Genomic DNA, 25,453 nt, shown 5'->3' with positions numbered 1-25,453 from the left:
TGTCAAGCTTCACTCTCTTCATCTAACAGCCTGGCATATTCTGTGTTGAAACACAGCAGGTCTCAACTTCCTCAACAAGTTTTAAATGTGATTATGGAAGCTAGAAGACCTAGTACAAGGAGAGTGGAGAAAATGGAAGAGATTTTTATTTTGGAGTACAGCAAAGAATTTGGAGATTTCTGAGCCTAATTTGAGTGTGGCTCTTCAATATCTTACTGAGTTATTGGACAAAGGTTTGTCCTTCTCTTCCATTAAGATTCATGCTGCAGCAATTTCAGCTCACTATGATTGTGACCCACCTTTGTTTTCGCATCCTTTGTTCAAGCAGTTTCTTAGAGGGGCAAAGAATATAAGACCCCAAGAGCTCCTACTCCTGCTTGGGATCTCAATTTTGTGTTGGAAAAACTTACTCTACAACCTTTGAGCCTGCAGCTACTGCTGAATTGAAATACTTGTCATGGAAGACTGCTTTTCTGTTGGCTATTACTTCTGCAAGAAGGGTGTCTGAGTTGCAGGCCCTTATGGCAGTAGAGCCCTTTTGATTTTCCATAAGGATAGGGTATCATTACGTACTAATCCTTCCTTTATGCCTAAGGTGGTTTCTAGTGTGGCTTTAAACCAAACTATTCATTTGCCTCGTTTTATGCAGACCCTCAAAATAAAGGGAAAAGATTTTGCACACTTTAGATGTACACAGGCAATGCGTTATTATTTAAGCAGGACTAAGGATTTTAGGCAGTCTCAGCAGTTGTTTGTTTCTTTTGCTTTGAGTTCACAGGGCAAGCCTGTGTCAAAACAAACTATTTCTAGGTGGATTGGCTTTTGCATTGCATTTTGTTATTCCCATCATGGCAAGGAGATTCCAGCTGGGATTAGGCCTCATTCCACTAGGGCTACTGCCACTTCAACAGCATTTCTAAGGGGGTGGCAACTAAGGATATTTTGGAAGCAGCTACTTGGAGTTCAGTGCATACTTTCTCTAAGCATTATCACCTTCCTATCTACTCTAAGTCTAGGGCTGGTTTTGCCACAGCTGTTTTGCAAGGCATGTTGTCAGCTCCTACTTCTTTATGATTTGCCAGCCTCCCTTACCTCTGCTTTGGGATTCTACCCAATAGTAAGGACTGCAGCAATGGAAAACGAAGAACATAGTACAGTTTTGTACCTACCATAAATGTAGATGTTCGAGGATTCCATTGCATTTACCCTCCCTCCTTCCCCTCTGTGTTTAGGGGTGGTTGTGTAGGTGAGTTTACATGCTTATATTTTTGTATATATTCTTGTATTTATTGTACATGTTTTTGGTGCAGGTATTTTGGGACTTGTCTTTTTAGGGTCTTCTGACATCTGGGGCAAGAAAAGACTGAGGATATGACGTCGGTCATGCGCATTAGTACCCTGACGTACTGGCGTCAGTCTAATGCCCCCTGACACTCTGGTATTCGGGCCGACTGGACGCGGACTATACCCAATAGTAAGGACTGCAGCAATGGAATCCTCGAACATCTACATTTATGGTAGGTACAAAACTGTACTTTCTGTGGAGGGGTCGCCTTTGTGTAGGGGAATTATATGTGATACTTTCCACAGTGTGGGAACATAACTTTGACAGAGATCGGTTAATCAAGATGGATACTGGGTAGGCCAGAGCATCAGCTGCGATTTGTAGGTATTCACTTGGGAGGTTGTCTGTTGCTAATTTGGTGGGCTTAAATTTAGTTAAGAGTTTTTTATGTTGGAGGTAGGTACAGGAGAAAAAGAGAAGGCAGTGGGGGGAGATTACTAGTTGAAGGTGTGGGTTGGAGGGGAGGAGGTTGTGTTGTTTAGCTAGTGATAGTATGGTTTGTGTGAAGTGTGTTGAATGAGGTAGCAATATTTTCTGAGGAGTGAGGGATGTTAGGAGGAGGGGTACTGACTTTAGCTGGGTGGAGGATGGAGTTTATGGAGGACCAGAATTGTTTGGGGTTGTGTTGGAAAGAATCTAGGGCAGACTGGTAGTATTGGAATTTGTCCTGTTTTATTAGCTTTTTGACTATCGTGTAGTTATAGGAAATTCTGTCTAGTTGAGAGGGTTTTGGTTTTGTGCCAGTGCTCCCAGGCTTTATCCCTGTTTTTCATTTCTGACTTAGTGGTTTTCTGTAGCCATGAGGAGGGTTGTGCTTTGGTTCTGGAAAGTCTTATGGGGGGGCATGGTAATTAAGGATGCTCAGGAAGGTAGTATTAAAATATTCAACTGCGTCATGAAGGCTGAGGTACTTTAGAGGATGCCAGTTACATTCTTTGCTTTGAGGGATGAGATGAATGTGAGTGGGTTAAAGTTTTGTTTTTTACGTATTTGACTGTAGATGACAGGTTTAGCTTGGTATAGGTATTTTTTGAGTAGGAATGTTGGGGAGTGATCACTGAGGCTATCTGATAAAGCAGCCTGTTATATATGACTGGGGGCTCTTACTGACTAGTATCCAGTCCAGGGTAGTGTGCTTGCTGGAGATTTTATTTATTTTGGTTGGTGACTGAACTAGTTGGGTGAAGCTATGAAGGCTTACATGATGGGTTGGATGATTGCCAGTCAATATTGAAATCACCTAAAATTATAGTTTCTTTGGGAAGATGGTGGGTAGACCAGCTGAGGAGGTTTTCCTAGTGGAGGGATATTTTGGTCAGGTGGGAAGTAGCATTCATTTATGTTGATGGTTTTGTTTTGGTTTATTTTGAGGTTGGTATATATTATTTCTTCATTGCCTATTTGTGGAGCTGATGATTTTAAGATCTGGATGTTTAGATGCTGTTTAAATATTATAGCTACACCGCCTCCTTTCTTGTTTAGATGTCTACTCTTAGTATGCTGTAACCGCTAGGGAGGATTTGCTCACGGGTAATGTGAGGTTTTAGCCATGTTTCTGTCAGGATGACTATATCTGGGGAGTACAAGTCTATGGTGGCATGGAGTTCATGGACTTTGTTGGATATACTTCTGATATTTATGCTTAGTAGAAGAAAGTCACTTGGCTTTGTATTGGCTGTGATATGGGAGAAGTTGTGGTTTCTAGTCTGATTATGAGGACTGGGGTTGGAGATTGAAGGGCCAGGGTTGGGATGGATGTCTCCACTTAGGGCTAGTTTTGCTATGCATGAGGTTATTAGTTTACTCAGTTTTTTGAATATGTTTATTAGGGAAACGTTATGATTGTACTCTGTGGGTAATAGGTATGGTGGGAGGGTTACTATGTTAAGTTGTAGGGATGCTTTATGTTTGAGCATTATAGTTGGTTAGAATATGCGGGGGGGGTGCATGGGAATGGTTCTTGAGTTGGTGGGAGGGGGAGCTGAGTGAGGGTGAGACATGAGTGGTAGTGGTTGAGTGGGGGGGTGATGGAGTTTTGGTAGGATGTAAGATATGCAAGGAGAGTGCATGCAGTGAGCATAGGTAATGTATGCTTGTACATGTTAGCTGAGGAGGAGTGATAGTAGTGGGAAGATGGAGGAGGTAGTGTTGGGTTTAGTGCTATCTTTGGCTATTGGAAAGATGGGAGGGGTTTGTGAGTGTAATAAAGGTAGGACCACTTGGGGCGTGAGGGAATAGGAGGCAGGGTGGGGAGAGAAGCAGGTAAAGACCCTGTTAGTTGCTCTTATGAGGGCGCTGGAAGCAATCGGGTAATACAGTAAACTGATAAATGAACATATGATAGTGACAAAGGGTGGTTGTAGTTATAAAAATGGTGCCTGCCACAGGTAATATTTATTAACTTTGGGATTGGCTTAAGGTAATAAACAGGGAAGGGGGAGGGGGAGAAACAAGGGTGTGAGCAGGCAGTTATTTTGTACTGTTGCTAATGAGCCAAAGCAAAGACAAGTTTGTGTTTAAGAAACAATCGGAATTGACCAAGGACTGCTCTGAAACTGTAAGTCATTTCTTAACCATTTCTCAGGTGGAAAAGCAGGATAACCTTGTATCAGTAGGCTACTGTGGTCTCAGTTTAAATTAACAAACACACAGTATTTATCAGTTATGGATACTATTTGCTAACAGATGGGAATAAGAGAAAAATGGAAGATGAGCGTGTGTGCGTTGGGGGTGGCTGCTTACAAGCCAAAGCAGAGTGCTGTCCAGGGGAAAATGAATATTGGCTCAAACAGGTAGACACATACTCAAAGTTAACTTTAGCTGTTTGCAGACAGTTCAGACCTGGACTGTGGTTTTCTTATAATAGGTTCATAGGTTGATACTGGGCTATCTGCCCTAGGGCATTTATAAGCCTAGCCAGAGTGTGTTTGGCTTTCACCACCCTTTTAGATTAGTTGACTGTGCCTCTGTATAGTAGGTCACAGAAGATAGCCCTTTTAAGGTTAGTTTACTGTGCCTCTGTCTAGTAGGCACACAGAAAAGATCCCAGGGGTAAACCTACGATCTCCCATCCACTCGTCAAGATTTATCTTGAAGAGGGTCATTGAGGGGCTCTGCCTAACATGGATTGGGATTTTGTTCCAGAGTGAGGGGAGCCTCTGGGATATGAATCTGTCACTCCAGCATGTCCTATTTATTTCTGTGCTGAGGTTTAAGTCCCTGGAGCGTGTAGTTCTAAGGGATTTGGATTTCTTGAGGTGGAGCATGTCCATTAATTCTGGGTTGGACATGGCCTTATACATCAGGCACAGATCGCCTCTGAGTAGGCGGTAAGCAACCGAGTAGAGCTGGAGTTTCTTTAGCCTAACTGCGTAGGGCATCTGTTTGAGTCCCTTGATCCTCTTGGTGAGGTACTTTTGAGGTCTCTCCAGTTGCTGCAGATGTCGGGTAAGGTACATCCCAAATGGGGCATTGTATTCAATTATGGGCCTGATGAGTAGAGGGGCACAATGACCTCTCTTGATCTAGATGTGGACCCTTTTGTGATAAGATGGGCTGTATAGAAGGTCTTTCTAACCACTTTGGCAACTTGATTGTCAAAGGAGAGATTGCTGTCTACTTCCCCAAATCCCTAATTACTTCTTCCGTACTTAATGGATTATCACCTATGTGGTAATTTGTGGGCACTTTGTTTTTCCCAAAGGGGATGACTATGCACTTTTTGGCATTTAGCTTTAGGCCACCAGTTATCTGTCTCTGAGAGACCCTTTTGGAGGATGCTTGTGTCAGTCGGCGAGTCGATTATGGCACCCAGTTTGCAGTCATCTGCGAACTTGGTCAGCCATAGTCCTCCCATCTTAGCCTGTACCTCAGAGAAATATATATCGAACAAGAGAGGTCCCAGGACTGAGCCTTGTGGGACGCCACTTGTAACTGGTTTAGAGTCTGACATGGCACCTGCAATTCTGACCATGTGGGTTCTATCCCTGAGCCAGTTTGCAACCCATCTTGTGACATAGGGGTTGATACTTAAGCTGGTGAGCTTATTTATGATGCCCGACTGGGGTATTGTGTTGAAGACTTTTGCAAGGTCAAGGTAGGCTGTGTGGACTACCTTCCCTTCATCTATGGCCTTGGTGACTGTTTCAGAGAAGTCGACCAGGTTCAAGAGGCAAGATCTGCCCTTAACGAAGCCGAATTAGGTAGGATCCAGTGTTTGGAGGTTCCCAATGTCTTTGTTTATGAGTTCCATGATGATATGCTCCATAGCTTTGCAGACCAGGCTAGTCAGGCTTATAGGGCGATAGTTTCCGGGGTCCATTGTGGCACCACCTTTGTGGAGTGGGACCACTGTTGCTGTACGCCATTCCTTGGGTAGATATCCTGTAGTAAGGCTGAGATTGAACAGTGACTTTATGTGAGGGTTCACTTCTTCTTGGAGCTCGTGTAAGACGCAGCCTGGGACATTGCCTGGTCCCATTGATGCTGTGTTTTTTGCTTTGGAGAGGGCAGCTCTCACCTGTGCATCTGTGATGTCAGGGAGGCTACACTCTGTTGGTGGGGGGGGGGGTTGCACTGAACCTGTCTGCCAGGATGTTGGCATTGTCTGTGGGTTCAGTGTATTTTTTGTCATTTTGCACTAACTCAGAGCATATCTGGGAGTTGCCACCCAGGTTCCTGACATAACTAATGATAAAGGTGGTACCACAGTTGAATACTTAAGAGTGGTGTTAGGTTGGAGAGAGACAGAGCTCCTCATGAGGCCTGTAGCAGAGTGGATTGTATGTGTGTGTGTGTATATACATATATATGTGTGTGTGTGTGTGTGTGTGTGTATATATATATATATATATATATATGTGTGTGTGTGTGTATATATATATATATATATATATATATATATATATATATATATATATATATATATGCTACAAAATTAGTCTGAAATGCAGCTTTGTAGTTAGGGACTTTAAACTCTGTAATATGGAAACTATTGTTGAATTCTCAAAGGTGCATGCGGGTAACAATTTGCATGACTGCTGATGACTGAAATTGGGATTCATCTACAGGGAGTTAACTGCATGTATCATGCTACTTTGAAGGATGTGCTACACAAAGGATAATATTTTTTTCTGTCTTTTTTCTAGGCTGCAGCACCAAGTGAAAAAGTACAATCTTATAGTGGCTTCCTATGATGTTGTACGAAACGATATAGATTTTTTTAAGTAAGAATTTTTTTTTTTCAATTTTTTTATTTAACGAGTTTTTTTTTTTTTATTAAACTAACAGTCTGTCATATTCTTTCAGAAATATTAAATTTAACTACTGTATACTTGATGAAGGCCATGTTATAAAGAATGGAAAAACTAAATTGTCAAAAGCCGTAAAACAGTTAACTGCCAACTATCGAATTATTCTTTCGGGAACACCAATTCAGGTAATACTTTTTGTCACCATGTAAGAAGCTGAAATTTTGAAAATAAAGTAATGCCTCTTTGATGTTTTTTTAATTTCTGGTACATACTTTTTTCTGGTATTTCTTAAAGAGCAGTTCAGAATTAACAAAACTGTGCAAGTGAGCTTAGCTTCATAGATGTTTACTACGCCAGCAACCACAAGAGTCTTTTTAAGTCTAGCTGTGCATCCTAAATCTGTGACAAGTTCTGGTACCCTTGATAAGTGTAAGAAGTGCTTCTGAGATGAAACATTTACAAACATGAGCCTGGGAGATAAACCGTTTGCAGGCTGCCTATGCCCATTGAAGACATACGTACCAAACCAGTGATGAATTTCCTGATCTACATCCAGTTGTCCAAGTTACACTTGAAATGGATTATAGAGGAGCTGTGCTACATATGGATGGGGATCCTGATCCAGAGAATGGGTTGTGTCCGGGATTCATACCTGTCTCTTCAGCAGGTCCTGTTTGTATCACAGGCAAGGTTTAAGTCTTTAGAATGGGTAATTCTGGTGCTAATTTGTAGATATGCAGGAGTTCCATTAGGGTAGGGTCTGACAATGTCTTGTATGCCAGCTGTAGAGCTCCTCTCAGCTGCTTGTAGGAGATGGACTAGAGGGATAGAGCCTTGAGATTGTCTGCATAGGACATGTTACACCATATATTGTTTTTAGTTAAGAACCTCTGTGGACACTTCAGTTGTTGAATGTTTGGTAATGTATATACCAAAGGAGGAAATTGTACATAGTGATCGATCTGATGAATGCCAAATACAGTAGAACAAGCTTAGTAGTTCAAGGAAGTTCTATGAGAGAGGGAGAGAGAGAGAGCTGATGGAATGTTAGGAGGTAAAGAAATTAGCTCTAGATAAGGGGGGGTCACTAGTGGAGAAATAAAAACAGTGATTTCAAGGCAAACCACAGATTAAAAAAAAGTCCGAACCAGATAGAATCCCTAACAAAGTTTGGAAGTTGGCATAGAATGAGATCCTAAAGAGTACAGTTGGTATTAAGATTACCGGGGAAGGTGTCCAATCCCAGACTCTTAAAAAAAATAAATAAATAAAAATACTGGTAATTCCTAAAGAAGACAAAGACCACTCAGATCAGGCAACGTAATCAGATTATAAAATTATGATTATAAAATATTTTTTACTGGCAAAGAAAAGAGGAAAGGATACTACCAAGCCTAATAAATAAAGATCAGTGTAGCTTTTTAGGGGGCAGAGAAACGTTTGACAACATTAGTAAAGCATTAACCGTACTAAGGGAGATGCTTTTAGAGCTGTGTTATGCATATGCAATGCTTTTGTGAGTTCAGCCATCTCACCTCCTGAAGGTTTCTTAAATGATCTTTTTTCTTAAAAAAATGCACATTTATTTTAAGGATCACTAATGCATTTTGATTGCTTGAGTAAGATTTAGCCCTGAATGCACATCCACTCTGCATCTTTGAACTTCAAGAGCGTACCTCTCTACTTCTTTTCTCAAGCGTTTTGGACAAGGACCCCAAAATGACAGTACACTGAGCAGCAGGTCAGTCAAAGCTGTCCCAGTGCTCAGAAACAGAAAACAGTAAATGCTAAAAATGACTGGTAAAATTTAGTCACTGACTTATCATTATACTGCCTGGATCCCAGCAAGATTATTTGGAGAGAAAAAAAAATGGAGAAGGTGAAGAAACCATGACTCTGAAAAAAACTTGCAGCTTTTTATCAAAAAGGTTTTTCAGCTTTAACACAGGAAATGGCTTCCAGCAATTTAGAAGTGAAAATCAAATGCACTATTAGTTTGAAATAAGTGAGACACTGGGATTGATATATAAAGTCAAATAAAGCAACACTGAAAAGAATGGAAGAGGCTTTAAGTAGCTTTTGAGATGAGATAAAAAATGCAGAAAACAGAGGCTGAAGTTAACGAAAAGTTGGCTGAATATGAGGCTTCTCAAGAAATTTGTTTCAAAAAAGAGTTAGAAGGCAGAGCACACAGAATACCTGACATTTTCTGCTACACCATAGAAACTGTGTGGAATGGACTTCATTTATTTTATGAAAGTGCAAATAAGCAGTTGGACTAGTATTCACTAGCAGGATTTGTTACTTGACAGGGCACGTTATGTGTATGTTCCAGATCTGGCAACGAGAAAGCAACAAAGAGTTTAGTAGTAAAAATGAAGTCATACTAACAGAGGGAGGCTTATTCCTGACAGTTTTGTGGCAGAATGGAAAAATATTAAAAACAAAGTTGGGGACATCAGTGTGTTTGAAGTCATTCACTGTACATCAGGTGAAGAGCAAGTTTATTCATGCAAAAAGGAGATGAGTGGCAGGTGTGGGATTCAAGGGATTGAAGTTGCTTTAACCAGCTGTCTTCAGAATGTTGTTTTCCTGGGTGATCAAAGACATTTTCGGATGCAGAACAGACTTAAGAGGAAATAATTTGTAGCCAACAAAGTGAGAGCTACCAAGCTGAAGGAGACTCAACATCCTATTCTTCTGACAGTAACAAAGCCCTTGGGAGAATTTGACAGTGAAACCTTTCCTGTTTCAAAGGAAAATACTTGAGTAATGGGGAGTAAAAGGCCAGAAGCTGGCTAGAAGAATCAAGAATACATTGAACCAGAGACCAGTGTTGTGAGGCCAAGATGATGGGAAGAAATCAAAGACTAGTGTGTGATTAATGAATGAATGGTAGAGCTATAAAGCATTTTACCATTTGATGTATTTCCGACACATGACCTGTTATTGTGCATGAGGTAGCTGAAAAGTGCTGGATGTTTGATGCCAAACTGGTGGGAGGATTCTAAAATATAATCTGTGCTTTGTCCTTATTTAGAAGGACAGTGAAGGGACTGAAGAGATGACTAAGTAAAAGGTGTATGCTCTTAATTGCTTAATTTCCTGATGCAAGTTGCATGTTATATTGCAAATCATTCTTATCAGTGGTTGCTGTTTATGCTTAAAATATTAAAGCAAGAAAGTAGTTTTTGTAGGATTTAATTGGGAAAGTACATTGTATGTATGCTCCAAATCTGGGTGTGAGAAAAATAACCAAGCCGTGTATACGTAAATATGCAGTCATAACACCAAAAAGAGCTGGTCCTGATAAAACTGTGGCAGAAGGGAAAAATGGTGACAGCAGAATGTTTGTGAAAATGTTATTTTTAATGTTACTAATCTGTTTTTTACTGTAGAGGAAGAAAAATGCAAGTTATTTTTACTATTAAAAGAAAGATAGATGAAAAGTGCACTTTTTTGATTAGAAGGAAAAGTAAAAAGCTAGAGAGAGTACAGAATATTATGAAAGTAGAAGTTACCCTAAGCCTAGACAAAATAGAAGCAAATATTTCCCTTAGCAACACAATTATGATATTAGATACTCTGATGAAGATAGTTTTAATAAAAGGGAAGATTATAATGGAAAAGGGTCTGGTACACCAGCAAGAGGGTATAATGAAGAATGTGTGGAATATGATTTAAGAGATGGTGGCAGTAGGTTTGATGTGAATGACCCTTCACCCCTGAGAATATTGGAGAGGTTAAAAAAAACGGTCCATAATTTTACAGTTACAACAGTGGAAGGGGGAAGAGCAGATAATACAGAATGGATTCACTTTTCTGTATAAAAAGTTTAATATTTTTATAGTAACATCGAAAGAAATGTCTATTTTAATATTTCTATGAAATGGTTAAAATTCATTCCTAGTAATAAAACTAATAGTAAAATATTGATAGCTCTCAAGTTATTTCTTAGGGAAAAAAAATAGAGCTTATATTTTCTAAGGATAAGAACTTAAATAGAGAAAGTAATAGCTTCAAAAGAAAAAGTACATATAATCCTCCATTGCATCCACAGTTAATTTTTTTTTGAAATGGTGGAAGACAGAGTTAAGAGAAGTTTAAAAAAAGGGGGGGGGTGACTCCAAACCTCCCTGCAAATGAAAGACAAGTCTTAGACGAATTAAGTAAGAATGAGAATATAAGGGTGATGAGGCCAGATAAAGGAGGATGAATTATCATTATGGACAATATTACGTACATAGGTAAAATGACGGAAATACTTAGTGATGAAGAAAAAAATACTAGAGTTTCTAAAAATGAAATTAACATTGCCTATGCTAAGATAGATTTTGTACTTAGGGAATTACTTTTAGAAGAGATGACACAGATATCCTTCAGAAGGGCCTCACAGAAACTGATAACTGGTGCCAGAGCCATGGCCTAAAGTTAAATGCCAAGAAATGCATAGTCATACCCTTCGGGAAAAACAAGGTTACCCCTAGCTACCATATAGGTGGCAATCCACTGAGCACAGAAGAAGTTATCAGGGATCTGGGGACCCAGGTTGACAGTAACCTTTCCTTTGACACTCATGTTGCTAAAGTAGTTAGGAAGACCTTCTACATTGCCCACCTGATCATGAAGGGATTCACATCTAGATCAAGGGAGGTCATCGTCCCCCTGTACTCATCACTCATTAGACCTATGATTGAGTACAATGCCCCATTCGGAATGTATCTGACCCGACACCTGCAGCAGCTGGAAAGGCCCCAAAAGTTCCTCACCAAAAGGATAAAGGGTCTCAAAAATATGTCTTATGCTGCCCGACTGAAAGAACTCCAGCTCTATTCAGTCGCATACCGCTTGCTCAGAGGTGACCTGTGCCTGACATACAAGGCCATGTCAAACCCAGATTTGATGAATATGCTTCACCTCAAAAAATCTAGATCCCTCAGAACCACAAGGGCGGGAGACTTAAACCTTGACATGGTTATTAATAGAACGTGCTGGAAGGACAGATTCATCACCCAGAGACTCCCTATGCTGTGGAACAAAATCCCGGTACATGTGAGGCAGAGCACCTCGCTGGCCTTGTTCAAGAGGAATCTTGACCAATGGATGGGAGATCGCAGATATATCCCAGGGATTACTTCAGTGTCACTGCTTGACAGAGGCACAGCAAAATAATAGGCATAGTTTTCTTCAAACTAAAGGGGTGGCGAAAGCCACATAACTATGGGCTAGGCTTATAAATGCCCTTGGGCAGATAGCCTAGTATGAACCTATGATAGATGAGCATATTTTCAGATATTTATCAATGAATAAATCTATTATGCTATCAATATTTGGAATTCCCAAACTGCATAAAGATTCAATAGATCCACCTCTCAGGCCTGTTGTGGCAGTAGTTGGATCTAAAAAAACATCCTATAGCAAAATATATTGATCAAAGACTTAAATCAATATGGATGGAAAGGAAGGGATACTTAAGGACTCCTGGGATTTTTCTCATAAGGTTTGAAAAATTATATAAGGATATTATTTTTGTTACAATTGATGTAGTTGATCTGTTTTCTGTGATACCTCACAATATCATTGACATCAGCAGGATTGTTGGAGGGACAAATTTGTGTCCCAGAGACACTCCCCTTTTGTTGAATATACTCCCTCTCCACGTAAAGCAGAGTACCTCATTAAACCTTATGTGCAACCTGTATAACTAGATGGGAAACAGAAAAACACACCTCTGGGATTCCACCTATGTCTTTGCTGTGGACCAGTGGCATAGGGTGCTGACTTGTTAGAACATGGGCTAAATTCTTGACTGGGCTTGTAAGGACCTCAGGGCCAATAGCCTAGTGACTTCCTATGATCCTATGTAGGGCTTGAGTGGTTTGAAGAGGCTGTGGTAGATCAGGGCAATTTTGATTTTAAATACTTTATAGTGTAATTCTGGAACTTATGGAAATAGTTCTTAAGAATAATTTTATCCATTTTGATGGGGAATTTTTTAAGCAGACTACTGGAGTGGCAGTGGGGGCTTGTTGTGCCCTAGTTATGCCAACATAGTCTTGTATATCTGGGAAAATAAATTTATTTTTACCCCCCCCCCCCCACATAGTAAATACTGGATTTTGTACAAACGTTACCTAGAAGATGTATGTATTTTTTGGATGAGCACTTTTGAAAAACTTCAAGAATTTTTTCATTATTTCGAGAGTACTGGGTTTCTTAAATTCACATATAATGTTAAAAAGTATGTGAATTATTTGGATGCAACTATTTATAAACTTGAAGCTAATGCAAAGTTTAAATATACATTTTATAGGAAAAATACTTTTTCAAATTCATATCTATTTTACAAGTGCACATCCTTTTAAACAAAAAAGTATTGTAAAGGGGGCAGTTCATTAGAATGTTGAGAATGGTTTCAAAAGATGAAGACTTTGAAAAAGTGTGTGATATACTGAAGGATCTGTTTCTTGGGAGAAAATATCCCATGTACCTTCTTGAAGAGGTTATTAAAGAAGTTAAAGACGGAAGAAAGGATAGGTGTAGTCCGATTTTTAGGTTGAACTGATGTTATCTTGCAGCCTAGTACACCCAGGCATAGTAATTGGGAAGAGGGTAGCAACTTTTTATGAACATTTATAATAAATTACAGTAAAGATGTGAATGTTATTAAAGACGTTACTAAAAATTGGGAACAATTTACTAGCTTTTCTGATTTAGAAAATATTTTTTTAAACAGCCACTAAAGTTTTCCTATAAAAGAGGTTTTAATGTAAAAAATATTCTAGAAAAAGTTCACCATAACAATACTGGTAGTAATAAGATTAAAATAGGTACTTTTAGGTGTGGTAGTTGTGCTCAATGTAACCACATTATTAATGCTGAATGTATATATTTATAAAGTAGGGATATATGGTTATATGCTACAAGTTAAACCAATTGTAATAGTAAAGGTTTGATTCATTTGGTAGTATGTAAAAAGTGTCCAGCATTCTATGTGGTGAAGACAGAAAGGACACTTAATAAAAGAATATATGAGCACATATATGATATTAAAAAGAAGGCTGTTGCATTATATTAATTGTAAGGAAGCAAAGTTTTATTTTTTTGTTCTTGTGGTATTACGAGATGCTAGAGGAGGACAATGGGAGACAAAAATAGAGCATAGGGAAACATATTGGCAGCTTGTTTTAGAAGCCAATAAAAACCCTGGGTTGAATGAAAATATCTCCCTTGTCCCTGTTTTAAAACTTTGTTCGGTTAGGCTTTAATTTTAGTTTTCAAAAGTGTTTTGAGTAGTTTATTATTAAGGGAAGATTATTTATTGATTTATTTATTAATTAATTTTATAGTACTTATTTATTAATTTTATAGTACTTTCTTTTCTTATTCATTGGTGTATCAATAGAGGTTTTTATTGTCTTTATAAGAATTTATTAGATATGGTGCTCTGATATTTGCAGTTTTTAAAAAAAATACCTTTCTGGGTTAAATTTTAACATGTGTTATATATTTAGGGTATTAGATTATTTTAACATGAAAGTTTCTTATTCAATATAGTAAAATGGTTGTTTGGTTCAGGGATAAACTGTTTTAAGCTTGGGGAGTTTTCTTTTAACATGGTCCTTCATAGATTGTGTGCTGATTATTTATCCATTTCTGTGGTTAGGTAGTAGTATAATTTAAGAACTTCTTTAGGGTAATATGTACATATTTTCTTTGAAAACATTTTAATTGATTTGATAGCTTTGTGTTTTTAAGTTACTGATTGGTATACTGGATGATTAAGCATTTGATAGGAATCATTGTGTGTAAATTAAACCAAGCTTTGGGGATTTATTTGTATCGTATGACAGGACAAAAACGGTGAACCCATTAAGCGTTTAATGTGTGGTATTCATGGATTTTGGTTTTCTTATTAAAATTGCTGGTTCATGCTTTGAGTGTCATCTTTTGATTTATTAATGTTACCTCTGAAGTGCCTTGTTTTTGGTGGTTAGTTGACTGCGAGCTTTTGCTTGGAGTTTGGCACTTAATCACTTCTTGTGTTTTGGAAAATATTCGGTCTTCACCAGGCAGAAGAGAAATACTTTTATCTGATGATGTCATTTTCATTCATTCCTCAACAGTTAGGGGTTTCTGATCCAAATCAGCCACTTCTTACAGATTGTAGAACACTTCAGCTCTTGAGCTCTTCCCTTTACCCATGATGTCCCAACCACCTAACATAACTCAGATCTTGTTTGCCACCATTGCAATCAGAAGGCAGATTGTTAGCTTTGAGTATAACTAATGCATTGGTTAGTAAATTTAACTTTCTCAAAGTTTTTCTTTTTAATATCAATACCATTATATAGCACCACTGTTTCCTCCCTTTAGCTCTGTATATATTTTTCTTGCACTTTTGAGTACTGTTAATACCATTCTTTGTAGTCCTATTCATTCTGCTTTCGGTACATTTGTAATACTACTTTGATAATCATTGCTGATAATTCTTTCTCTTCTTTAAAACAAAACAAAAAACTTTCTATTTCCTTTTTGATCTCTTTTTCAACATGTCTGACAAGCTGTCTGTCTTCAAGAAATGTGTGGTATGTGGACATGAAATCCCTAATTCAGGCTTCTACACTAAATGTGTATAGTGTCGAGGCCCTACACACCTAGATGTGTAGAGTGTGATCTATGTAAGGGATTCAACTCCTGTGCTCTTAAAGATAGAACAGTTTGATTCTTAGGGGTTTACTTCCCTCTAAACTTTCTTTTATGGATACTAGGCTCAAACCCTCAAGAGAAAAGAAAAAGACTGATTCTGTGGCCAAAGACTCTCGTAAGAGATCCCTGGGATCGATCATCTGCTTCAACTTCAACTCCATCTTTGCATTCTCTCACTAAACTTGCACAAAAAATCGAATCTGATAGTGTTGGATCTGAAGTTACAATCTGCAAGATCCCCCAGATCCACTCTTCATTTTTTATCTCAGAGCGGATCACATCCAGGCTCCTTTCAGTTTTTCTTGAACAGTCTCCAAGACGTTATTCAAGGCCTTCTACTGCTTCATCTCTTTGGTCTTCCAGGAGCCTATCCAAGGCAGATTTGGATAGAATGATGAAGTTTCTCAGGATGCAAATTCAAACTGGAGTTTTTTTGGCTCTGGCCCCCCATCGTGTTCAAAGACACTCCATATAGCCCCATCTTCTGTTCTAGCACCTGCTACAATCCATGTTTTGCTTTCAAAGCTGTCTGATCTAAAAGCCTTGAAGTTGTCATCCTCTGATCTGAAGGTATTGGCTTCTTTGACTCTGATGGTTTCTCTGAGCTGTCTAGACCCAAAAACCTTGGAGCCAGATGTTCTTGGAGCAGAAATGTCTGCTCTGAGATGTTGGATTCAACTCTGAAGTTCAGAGTTGTCTGTTCCTTGTGGAGCATCAGCGTTAGCTGTGCTCCGACTCCTTCCTCTGGAGTTTGCCTGCAGGACAACAGGCACTGATTATCTGCAAGCCTACTTTGTTGGCTCTATCAGCTTCTTCTTCTCCCAGGCACTTTGTTTTTGAGGTAGTGGAGAGGAGTATTCTCTACAGCTAGAGTTCAGACAACTCTGTCCGCATTGGATCCAACTTCCTTGTCTTATTCAATTCTGCATCCAGAGCCTCATTCATCCATTTCACATGGGCAACCAGCCCAAACCAGTTTCCAGACCACCCAGCAGGGTATCGTTCTCTTCTAATACCTCCCCGAAGCATCCCACTGAGGAAGTCCCTTGCAAGAGAAAAGTGCAAAAGGAGGCAGTTAGACTCTCAGCAAGAGTCTATCACTGAAGGCACTGATTTTGATGAGAAGAAGGTTCCCCCAGATCACTCTGTCTCATTTGGATACATCTTGGAGCTCTTCAAACAAAGGGGTGGTTGGAACCCTGGTAACCCTTTCCTAGAGGAATCGGTGTTTTGGAGGCCTTCGGGTCTGAACTGTCTACCTACTGGGTGACTCCACCCGCCGATGAGCTGATAGATTTAGTTTCTCACTGGGCATGGAAAGAATCAGACACAGCTGAGCTTATGTTACAAGAGACCAGACAGGATCCTTGTGTCACCTTAAGATCCATACTAGAGTAAAGGAGTACCTTTTGATGCCATGGTTGCAGTGGCGACCACTAGAAAGGAACTGGCAGAACAATGTTCATCTGTCCATCCTCCTAACAGGGAGTCTAGGGCGCTAGACAGATTTGGGAAGCCTGTCTATGCTTCTACTTCAGTGACCTTTGCTCTTAGGTTTCTGAATTATTTGGCACATTTCACAAGGCTTGAGAGAGATGTGATCAAAGAACTTACCAAATCTCTCTCTGAGACCATACTCTCTGAGGAAGGGAGTACCATTTTGCAGTTGGCCACCCTTCAGTCTATTACTAATTCAGCTATGAGGCTTATGTCTCATGCTAATGAAAGTGCCTAATGGGCGGCAGGTTTAGGCATTTCCAATAGGAGAAGCATCTGAATGTGTTTGTGTGATTTTGCAGAACCCTTCAAATCTCATTTAGTCAATGCATCCTTTGAAAGAACCTCTGTGTTTAGTCCCAAAGTGAAAGACACACACTCTAGGTGCTAACAGGAAGAAAAAAAAACCTTGTCTGCTGTGGGTGTATACTTTTCTACTCCAACTGTAATTTTCTAGAAACCAATGAGCTGGTAGAAAAATGTGGTTCAAGAAATCCCAGGGTCCCTTTCAGGATACATGTGGAGAGTTCCTCCAGAGGCAGAGGAAGGAATTCAAATGTAAGACTCCTGGTCTTCATGTTCAAGGTTCTAGAGGTTCTTTCTCAGACAGATCCGGTCAGCGCTCCATCAATGGGGGTCATCTAGCCCTGCACCAGAGAACGTGATTAAAAATCACAAAAGATTCCTAGGTGAGGAAGATAATATCCAGGGGTTATATCATACCATCCTCCATATCAGTTTCAAAGAAAATCACGGGTGTTCCCAGTCAGAGGGAGCAGCAACACTAGAAAAAAAAAAAACTGCTAGAAAATTCATCCAAGAGGTCCCTCCCCAGACCAGAGAGAGTCCGGAACTTATTCAAGATTCTTTTGTGTGCCAGAAAAGACAGGGGACTTGAGACCAGTTTTGGATCTCAGCAGCTAAGTTAATTCAGTATACAAAGTTCTGGAGGGTCATTATTTAAGTCCATTCTGCTGTTTCTGCACAAGGATAACTGGATGTGTTTGATAGATCTTCAGGATGGTTACTATCATCTCAAAAGGAACAGATGATCCAGAAGATATATATGTTTCTGGCTGTGAGCCAGTCATCAGTTCAGAGCACTGACCTTTGGTCTCACTGCAGCTCCCAGTGTATTCACAAAGTACATGGCAGTAGTAGCAGCTCGACTGAGGCTGATGGAATTCCATGTGTTTCTATACCTGGACTACTGGTTCCTGACTACTCTATCCAGGCATCAACTGATTCAGGCAAGGTACTACTTAACTGCAGCTGTACTCTCATCTGGTGATATCTGTCGGTTACAACAAATCTCAACTCAAACTTCAGTGGTGCTCATTTCAGTACAGCCAGTCAGCTTCTTACCCTCCATCTTGGATTCAAAGCATTCAATTCCAGGTCAAAAGATTATTCAAAATTCTTCTTTTCCAGCATGTCATACTCCAAGCCTTGGGATCCATGTCAGTGGCAGTCACTCTTGTACTGCCGGCCAGTTTCCATATGGGAATCCTCCAGTGGACATCTGCAACTCAGTGGTCTGTTCTTCAACACCCATTATCCAGGCCAGTCAAGATAACTCAAGCTTGCAAGAATTACCTTCTCTGGTGGATTCACTCCAGTTAGATACAAGAAGGCCTTTCCTTAGTTCTCCCTCAACAGAAGGCCACAGTGATCATGAATGCCTTTCACATCTGGTGGGGATTCACTTCTTGGGAAGGACAGTCCAATGCACATGCCCCCCCCCCCCGAAGAGGCCAACACATGTAGCTGACTACACTCTCCTGAGTGCAGGTATAAGCAGCTTCGAAGCCACCATCCCTTCATTTGGAACTAGCAGTAATGTCCAAGCCTACACCATAAAACTATATGAGCATCTATATAGCTGCGTGGCCTTAGCAGTACCAAATCATCTTCATCAAGAAAGAGCAAACCTGTCTGGTGGACAGACAGCAGCAATAAACAAAGTCTATAATAAAAGGAAAAAAATTGCTGTATTGCTGTTCAGGACCAAGAAGAAGCAGATGCTATGTTGGAAGCAATCTCTCCTTTGTCTGAGCAGGCAAATAAGGTCACAGGTGAAATCCTCCAAGACTAACTTCGAGTCCACATTGGCTACATCCACTAAGGACTATCACAAGGCCTTCTTCACATAAATCCACAATCTCAAAGGTAACACCCAAATCTACTGTAAACTGGTGGTCAAGAACACCACATGTACAAATACCGTAGATATAGCCAACCTGCTGGCAGACATGTTAAGTGAAAACTTCACCCCTCTGTCCCCCTATCGGTAAACGAGGACATCCCCCAGCACCTGCCCCCCCCAACTCATCACCAGGGAGCAGGTCTTTAATGCCCTCTCAAAGGCAAAAAATACATCCTTCATGTTACCTAACAGCATCCCTGGCTGCATCCTACATGAACTCAGGCATGAGCTTTCAGCACCATTGAGCACCCTATTCAGCCAAAGCCTGAGCACTGGCTTCATCCCAGCTGAATGGAGGACAGCCACTGTCATCCCTCTACACAAAGGTGGAGCATCCACTGACCCTGGCAATTATAGGCCCATCAACCTAACTAGCCTGATCTACAAAACCATGGAACTCATTATCAAGGACCTTGTAAACAAGGATATTGGGAACCTCCAAACACTTGACCCCACACAGTTTGTTTTTTGTCAAAGGGAGATCATGCCTGTTAAACTTGGTTGACTTCTTCAAAACAGTCATATGTTACCAGATGGGTAGCTAACTGGCTCACTGATGGAGCCCATTGATTCAAAATAGGGGAAGCCACCCCCTAGTAGACCCATAACGAGTGTCATACCCCAAGGATCAGTCTTGGGGCTTCTACTGCTTGGGATATACATTTCTGAGGTGCAAGCCAAAACCAGTGGTCTGTGGCTGACCAGGTTTGCAGATGACTGCAAACTGGGCATTGTCTTAAGTTCTCTTGATGATGTAAACATCCTCGAAGAGGCTTTACCCAAACTTATGACTGATGCCAGAAGCATGGCCTCAAACTGAATGCCAAGAAATGCATCATTACCCCCTTTGGGAAAAGTGGCGTTCCCACTAATCACATTAATAATAACGTACTAAGCATGCAATTAGTTGTGGGGGACTTGGGCACCAGGTTGATAGCAACCATACTTTTGACCACCACGTTGTCTCCATTGTACGGAAGACTTTCTACATGGCCCATTTCATAAGTAAGGGTACTTCATCCAAGAGCAAGGAGGTCATAACATCCCTGTACTCCTCCCTTATCAGACCCATTATCAAGTACCTTGCCAAGCGCATGCAGCAGCTAGAGAGACCACAGAGGTTCCTGACCAAGAAAATCCAGAGTCTCAAACAGCTGTCGATAGGCTAAAAGTCCTGACCCTCTACTCAGTCTTTTACAGACTGCTCAAAGGTGACCTGTGTCTGGCATATAAGGCCATCTCAGACCCAGCCTTGATGGAGTTGCTGCATATCAGTAAGTCAAACTCCACTCGCACAACCTGCACACAAGGCCTCAACCTGGTCTGCTACAACAGAATGGCATTAAATACACTGATCCCGAGGATATTGCCAATATCCTGGCAGATCGATTTAGTGCCAACTTCACCCCCTAAAGGACCCATCTCAATACCAAAAGATTGCCAAATTCCAGTAATCACGGCCACACAGGTAGAAACCGCACTCTCCAAAGCTAAGAATACGGCATCCATGAGACCAGGTGACATCCCGGGCTATGTACTACATGAACTACAAAATGAAGTGGCACCTCACCTAAGTGTCATGTTTAATCATAGCCTCACCTCATTCTTGCCCACTGAGTGGCACACAGCTACAATTATCCCACTCCACAAGGGGGGGATCCACCTTGGTTGCCGGGAACTACCGTTCCATCAGTCTGATGAGTCTGATCTTCATGGGCATGGAACGCATTATCATGGATCTTATAAACAAAGACATTGGCAACCTTCAAACACTGGACCCCACCCAGTTTGGGTTCATGAAGGGCCGATCTTCTCTCCTGAACCTGATTGACTTCTTCGAATCAGTCTCCAGAGCTGTGGACTAGAGTAAGGTGGTCCACACAGCCTATCTGGACCTCGCCAAGGCCTTCTACACCATCCCCCACTCTGAAATCATAGATAAACTTACTAATCTGGGTATAAATCCCTACGTCACTCGATGGGTTGCCAACTGGCTTACTGACAGAACCCAGACTTTAAAAGTAGCCAACTCCAAATCCAGCTCCAGACAAAGTGACAACTGGAGTACCTCAGGGTTCAGTCCTGGGACCACTCTTGTTTGGCATCTACTTCTCTGAAGTACAGGCCCAACACTAAGGGACTCTGGCTAACAATGTTCGCAGATGACTGCAAACTGGGAGCCATTATTGAATCCCTAAATTATGTGACTATTCTACAAAAGGGCCTTACAGAAACAGATGCTTGGTGCCAGAGCCACGGGCTCAAGCTTAATGCCAAGAAATGTATAGTTATCCCCTTTGGGAAAAAACATGTACCCATGAATTACCACATAGGTGACAGTACACTAAACACCAAAAGTGTGATGAGAGACTTAGGGACACAGGTGGACAGTGGTCTCACCTTCAATAATCACATTGCCACAACAGTCAGGAAATCCTTCTGTGTGGCACACCTCATCCCTAAGGGCTTTTCATCCAGAAAAAAGGAGGTCATTGTCCCACTGTACTCATCCCTCATTAGACCCATTATAGAGTAAAACGCCCCATTTGGTATGTACCTCACAAGACATCTGCAACAGCTGGAAACGCTGCAGAAATACCTCACTAAAAGAATCACAGGCCTGAAGCAGATGCCCTATGCTGACTGTCTAAAAAAATTCCAGCTATACTCTGTGGCATATCGTCTACTCAAGAGGCGATTTCTGCTCAACATACAAGGCCATGTCAAACCCTTAGCTTTTGGACATGCTCCACTTAAAAAAATCCCAATCCCTGAAAGCCTCAAGGTCCAGGGATCTAAACCTTGTCATCACAATGAACAAAACATGCTGGAGGGATAGGTTCCTGGCCCAGAGACTCCCCATACTCTGGAATAGACTGCCCATACATGTCAAGCAGAGCGACTCTCTGGCCCTCTTCAAAAGGAACCTTGACGATTGGATGGGAGATAGGAAATTCACCCCAGGGATCATGTCAGTCACTCTGCTAGACAGAGGTATAGGGAAGTAAATATTGTTGGAAGAAACATCCAGGTAATTGTTATGGCTAGGCTTGTATAGGCCCTAGGGCCAATAGCCTAGTACCAACCTATGAACGTATGGAACCTATTAATAGAACTTGTTGGTGGGATAGATTTGGGTCCCAAAGACTCCCCCATCTGTGGAATAGATTCCCTGTCCATGTCAAGTAGAGTACCTCACTTGCCCTGTTTGAGAAACCTGAATGACTGGATGGGAAATGGAAAATACACCCCTGGGATCCCACCTGTGTCCCTGCTGTACTGGGGAAACAGGTGCTGACTTTGTGGGAACATGGGCAAAATTCTTGGCTAGGCTTATAAGGGCATCTGGGCCAATAGCCTAGTATCGTCCTATGAACAATGTCCTACAAGTGAATGAGAGCTGTCCTCCTAATGTTGCAGGCCTTTCAAGAACTCTCACGACTGGGGCTATTGCGATTCAGATGGACAACATGTTGTTGGTCTGGTACATCAACACCAAGTTGGAACCGGATCTTACCATATTTGTCTAGAAGCTGTGAGAGTATGACAATGGCCGATCTCCTCCAATTGCTGTCTAATAGCAATGCGCATATTGGGCAAGTCCATTGTGATTGCAGACAAGTTAAGCAGGTCCATTCTAATGGCTCACGAGTGATCTCTCAATATCATCTCGACAGAAATAATTTTCTGTTGATGGGGACAACCATGCTGCGACCTTTTCTCTATTACTCTCAGCAACAAGTGCAGCAGGTTCTTTGCCCTGATTACCACAGTGGGGGAATCCCCAAAGGATGATCTACTTCTGTCTTGGTCCTCCAGTCTCATTTATGTTTATCCCCTGTTACCACTCATTCTCATATTTCTCTAGAAAGCATCTCAGTTGAACGGCACAGTTATCCTTGTTGACCCTTACTGGCCTCATCGGATCTGGTTTCCTTTCCTTTGGCCTTGTCTTCTGCATACTACTTAGATTCTGGATCCAACTCCAGCCCTCCCATCTCACCAGACAGGCATGACTCATCGAGACATTTCAGGCCTCAAGTTGACTGCATGGTTTCTCCAATTCCATTGACTGCTAGACAGCCCAGGTTCTCTTCTCCCGGCCAGCATATCCTACCTTCCCATAAAGTTTCCACTAAGAAAGCTTATGAAAGGAAAAGGTTTGTTTTTTGGGCCCACAAAACAAATTTAGCCCCCCTTTCCAGCACCAATAAAAGTATTCAGTTTTTAATAAAGGTGCCAGCTCTTCATCTGTCAGAGTATAATTAGCAGCCATTTCCAACTTTCATATAGGACGAAATAACTCTTCAGCTTTCTCCAAGCTTTGTAAAGCCTTTCTTGGAGAAACCTATTTACTTAGACCTTCTTTAAAATATGTTATCCCTTCTTGGGATCTAGATATTCTTCAGACATGACTCAGGCCCCCCCCTCCCTTTTGAACCATCAGCTAGATCTGATCTGAAATTTTGACCTGGAAAACTCTCTAGTTGCTATCACTTCTGCCAAAAGAGTGTCTGAGCTTCAACCACTGTCCTGTATACCTCCTTATTTAATTTTTCCTCATGGACAGGGTTTCTTTGTGGACCAGCCCTTTTTTACTAAAGGCGGTGTCTGAATCTAATGTTAATCAGGTTATCAATCTCCCAATCTTCTTTCCCAGCATTTGAAACAAAGGATATGTTACATCTTTTGGATGTCCATAAACATTTATGTTTCTACCGTCACAGAACCAAAGATTTAAGAAAATCTGAATAGTTATTTCTTTTTCTGATTCAAAACTAGGCAATCCAGTATCCAAAGTGATTTTGGCCAAGTGGCTGGCTGACTGTAATACTTTTGTTTATTAAAGTAGGTTTGCCTTTACCAAAGCCTCCAAGAGGCCATTCCATGAGGTCTATGGGAACTTCCTCAGCCTTTTTGTGTAGAACTTCCTTGGATATTTGTGCAGTTGCAGCTTGTACTAATCCTCATACCTTTATTGCTCATTGTAAATTGGATCTGGTCTGTGGAGGGGAAAGCAGCATTGGCTCAGCTGTGCTCAGGAATATCCTCCTTTAGAGTCTTCCCGGGACTTGGATAGCTGGGGACTCTGCCCCAACTGAGGAATGACTGAAAATGAAAACATCAGATAGTTATGTGCTCACCATAACTTTCCATCTGTGTTATCCATTTTAATTCTTTAACTTTCCACCCACTTTACCACCTCCTTGTTTAACTCTTGGATAGATTTTAGAGTTTTGGAGGAATGTGTTCCATGTTTGAGCTCCAGTTTTTGTTCTTTTCTTTTTTCACTGCTTTATTTATATTTATGGGCAGCAAACTAGAGCTGAGGTATGTTAGGAGGCTGAGGAGGAGCTCGAGAGTTTGTGTTCTACAATCTGGTTGAGTCGCATACAAACCCCCCAACTGTTGAAGAATGAAAGTGAACAACACAGATGGGATATTATGGGGAGTACAGAACTTTTTATTCCAGAAATCAGGAAAAAGTCAACATGGTGTCTTCAGAATATTTCCTAATGGAGGAATCAGACATTTCTGGATGCAGAGCAGGCTAAGGAGGAAATAAAAAGTTTAATCAACAAAGAGTGAGCCAGTAAGCAAGCGTATGGGAACTCAGCTTTCCTATTCTGACAATAACAAAGCTTAGAGAAGGATTGAAACATACTTCATTGTTCCAAAGATAAATGTTTGCCAGCTCATGGGCTTTTTTCTCTCGTTCAAAGAATCAGGAGTACCTTGCTTTTAAAGCAGAAACTGATATTAGGAGATGGAGATGATCAGGAAAAAGACCAGCAACATTGTGAAATTAGTGAATAAATGCGAGACTGTAAACATCGGTCATTAGATAATAGGATTAAAGCTGTATACAATGCAGCTGACGCAAAAGATCTGAACAGTTTAGTGTCTGCGTTTTAACATGTGCTTTCTGTTCATACTTATAGCCAGCTACCTGTTAGAAGTAGACTTTGATTGCATTTTATGACTTATTAGCACAGGAAATGCAAGAGGTATAGTTTACATTTGAAACCGATTTATGCATTTCACTTTTTTCTTCCACTTTTACATTTACAATATGAAAAGTTAACAAGGTTAAGGAAACTATGCAGACCAAATGTGTTATTAATAGGAAATAAGAAAGTGAAAATACACAACAATTAGTTTATTTTGCATGACATCAGCCGTGGTAACCATATCTCCCATAAGAACCTCAAACAAGTCTTCTGGAAGCATCCCTGAAGAAACAAAGCTAGAGGTAAGTGTGCAATCCTCCGATGCATTTCCGCCATTCATTGTCTGGATAGACCATCTGCATTACCATTAGCAGCAGCACTTGTGTGTTGGATAGTCACATTACTGGATTCAAGGCTGAACTCCATGCAAGAAACTTTTCATTCTGCCCACTTGCTCTGTATGGCCAACTTAAAAGGTTGTTGTCTGTAACCA

General features: G+C 40.8%; 1 protein-coding gene across 1 annotated transcript in view; it reads left to right on the top strand.

Moving 5' to 3' along the window:
- Positions 1-25,453, top strand: part of BTAF1 (B-TFIID TATA-box binding protein associated factor 1) — a 3,603,226-nt gene that overhangs the window by 2,864,070 nt on the left and 713,703 nt on the right. The window contains exons 32-33 of the mRNA XM_044055641.1: positions 6,493-6,570; positions 6,653-6,782. Coding sequence (XP_043911576.1) covers positions 6,493-6,570; positions 6,653-6,782 — 208 coding nt within the window. The remainder of the gene's footprint in view (positions 1-6,492; positions 6,571-6,652; positions 6,783-25,453) is intronic.

This window comes from Protopterus annectens, chromosome 14.part0 (assembly GCF_019279795.1).
Source record: "Protopterus annectens isolate FY-2018-M chromosome 14.part0, PAN1.0, whole genome shotgun sequence".
NCBI lineage: Eukaryota > Metazoa > Chordata > Ceratodontiformes > Protopteridae > Protopterus > Protopterus annectens.
Note: the sequence above shows the minus strand (reverse complement) of the source record. Positions and strands in the feature narration are given on the sequence as shown.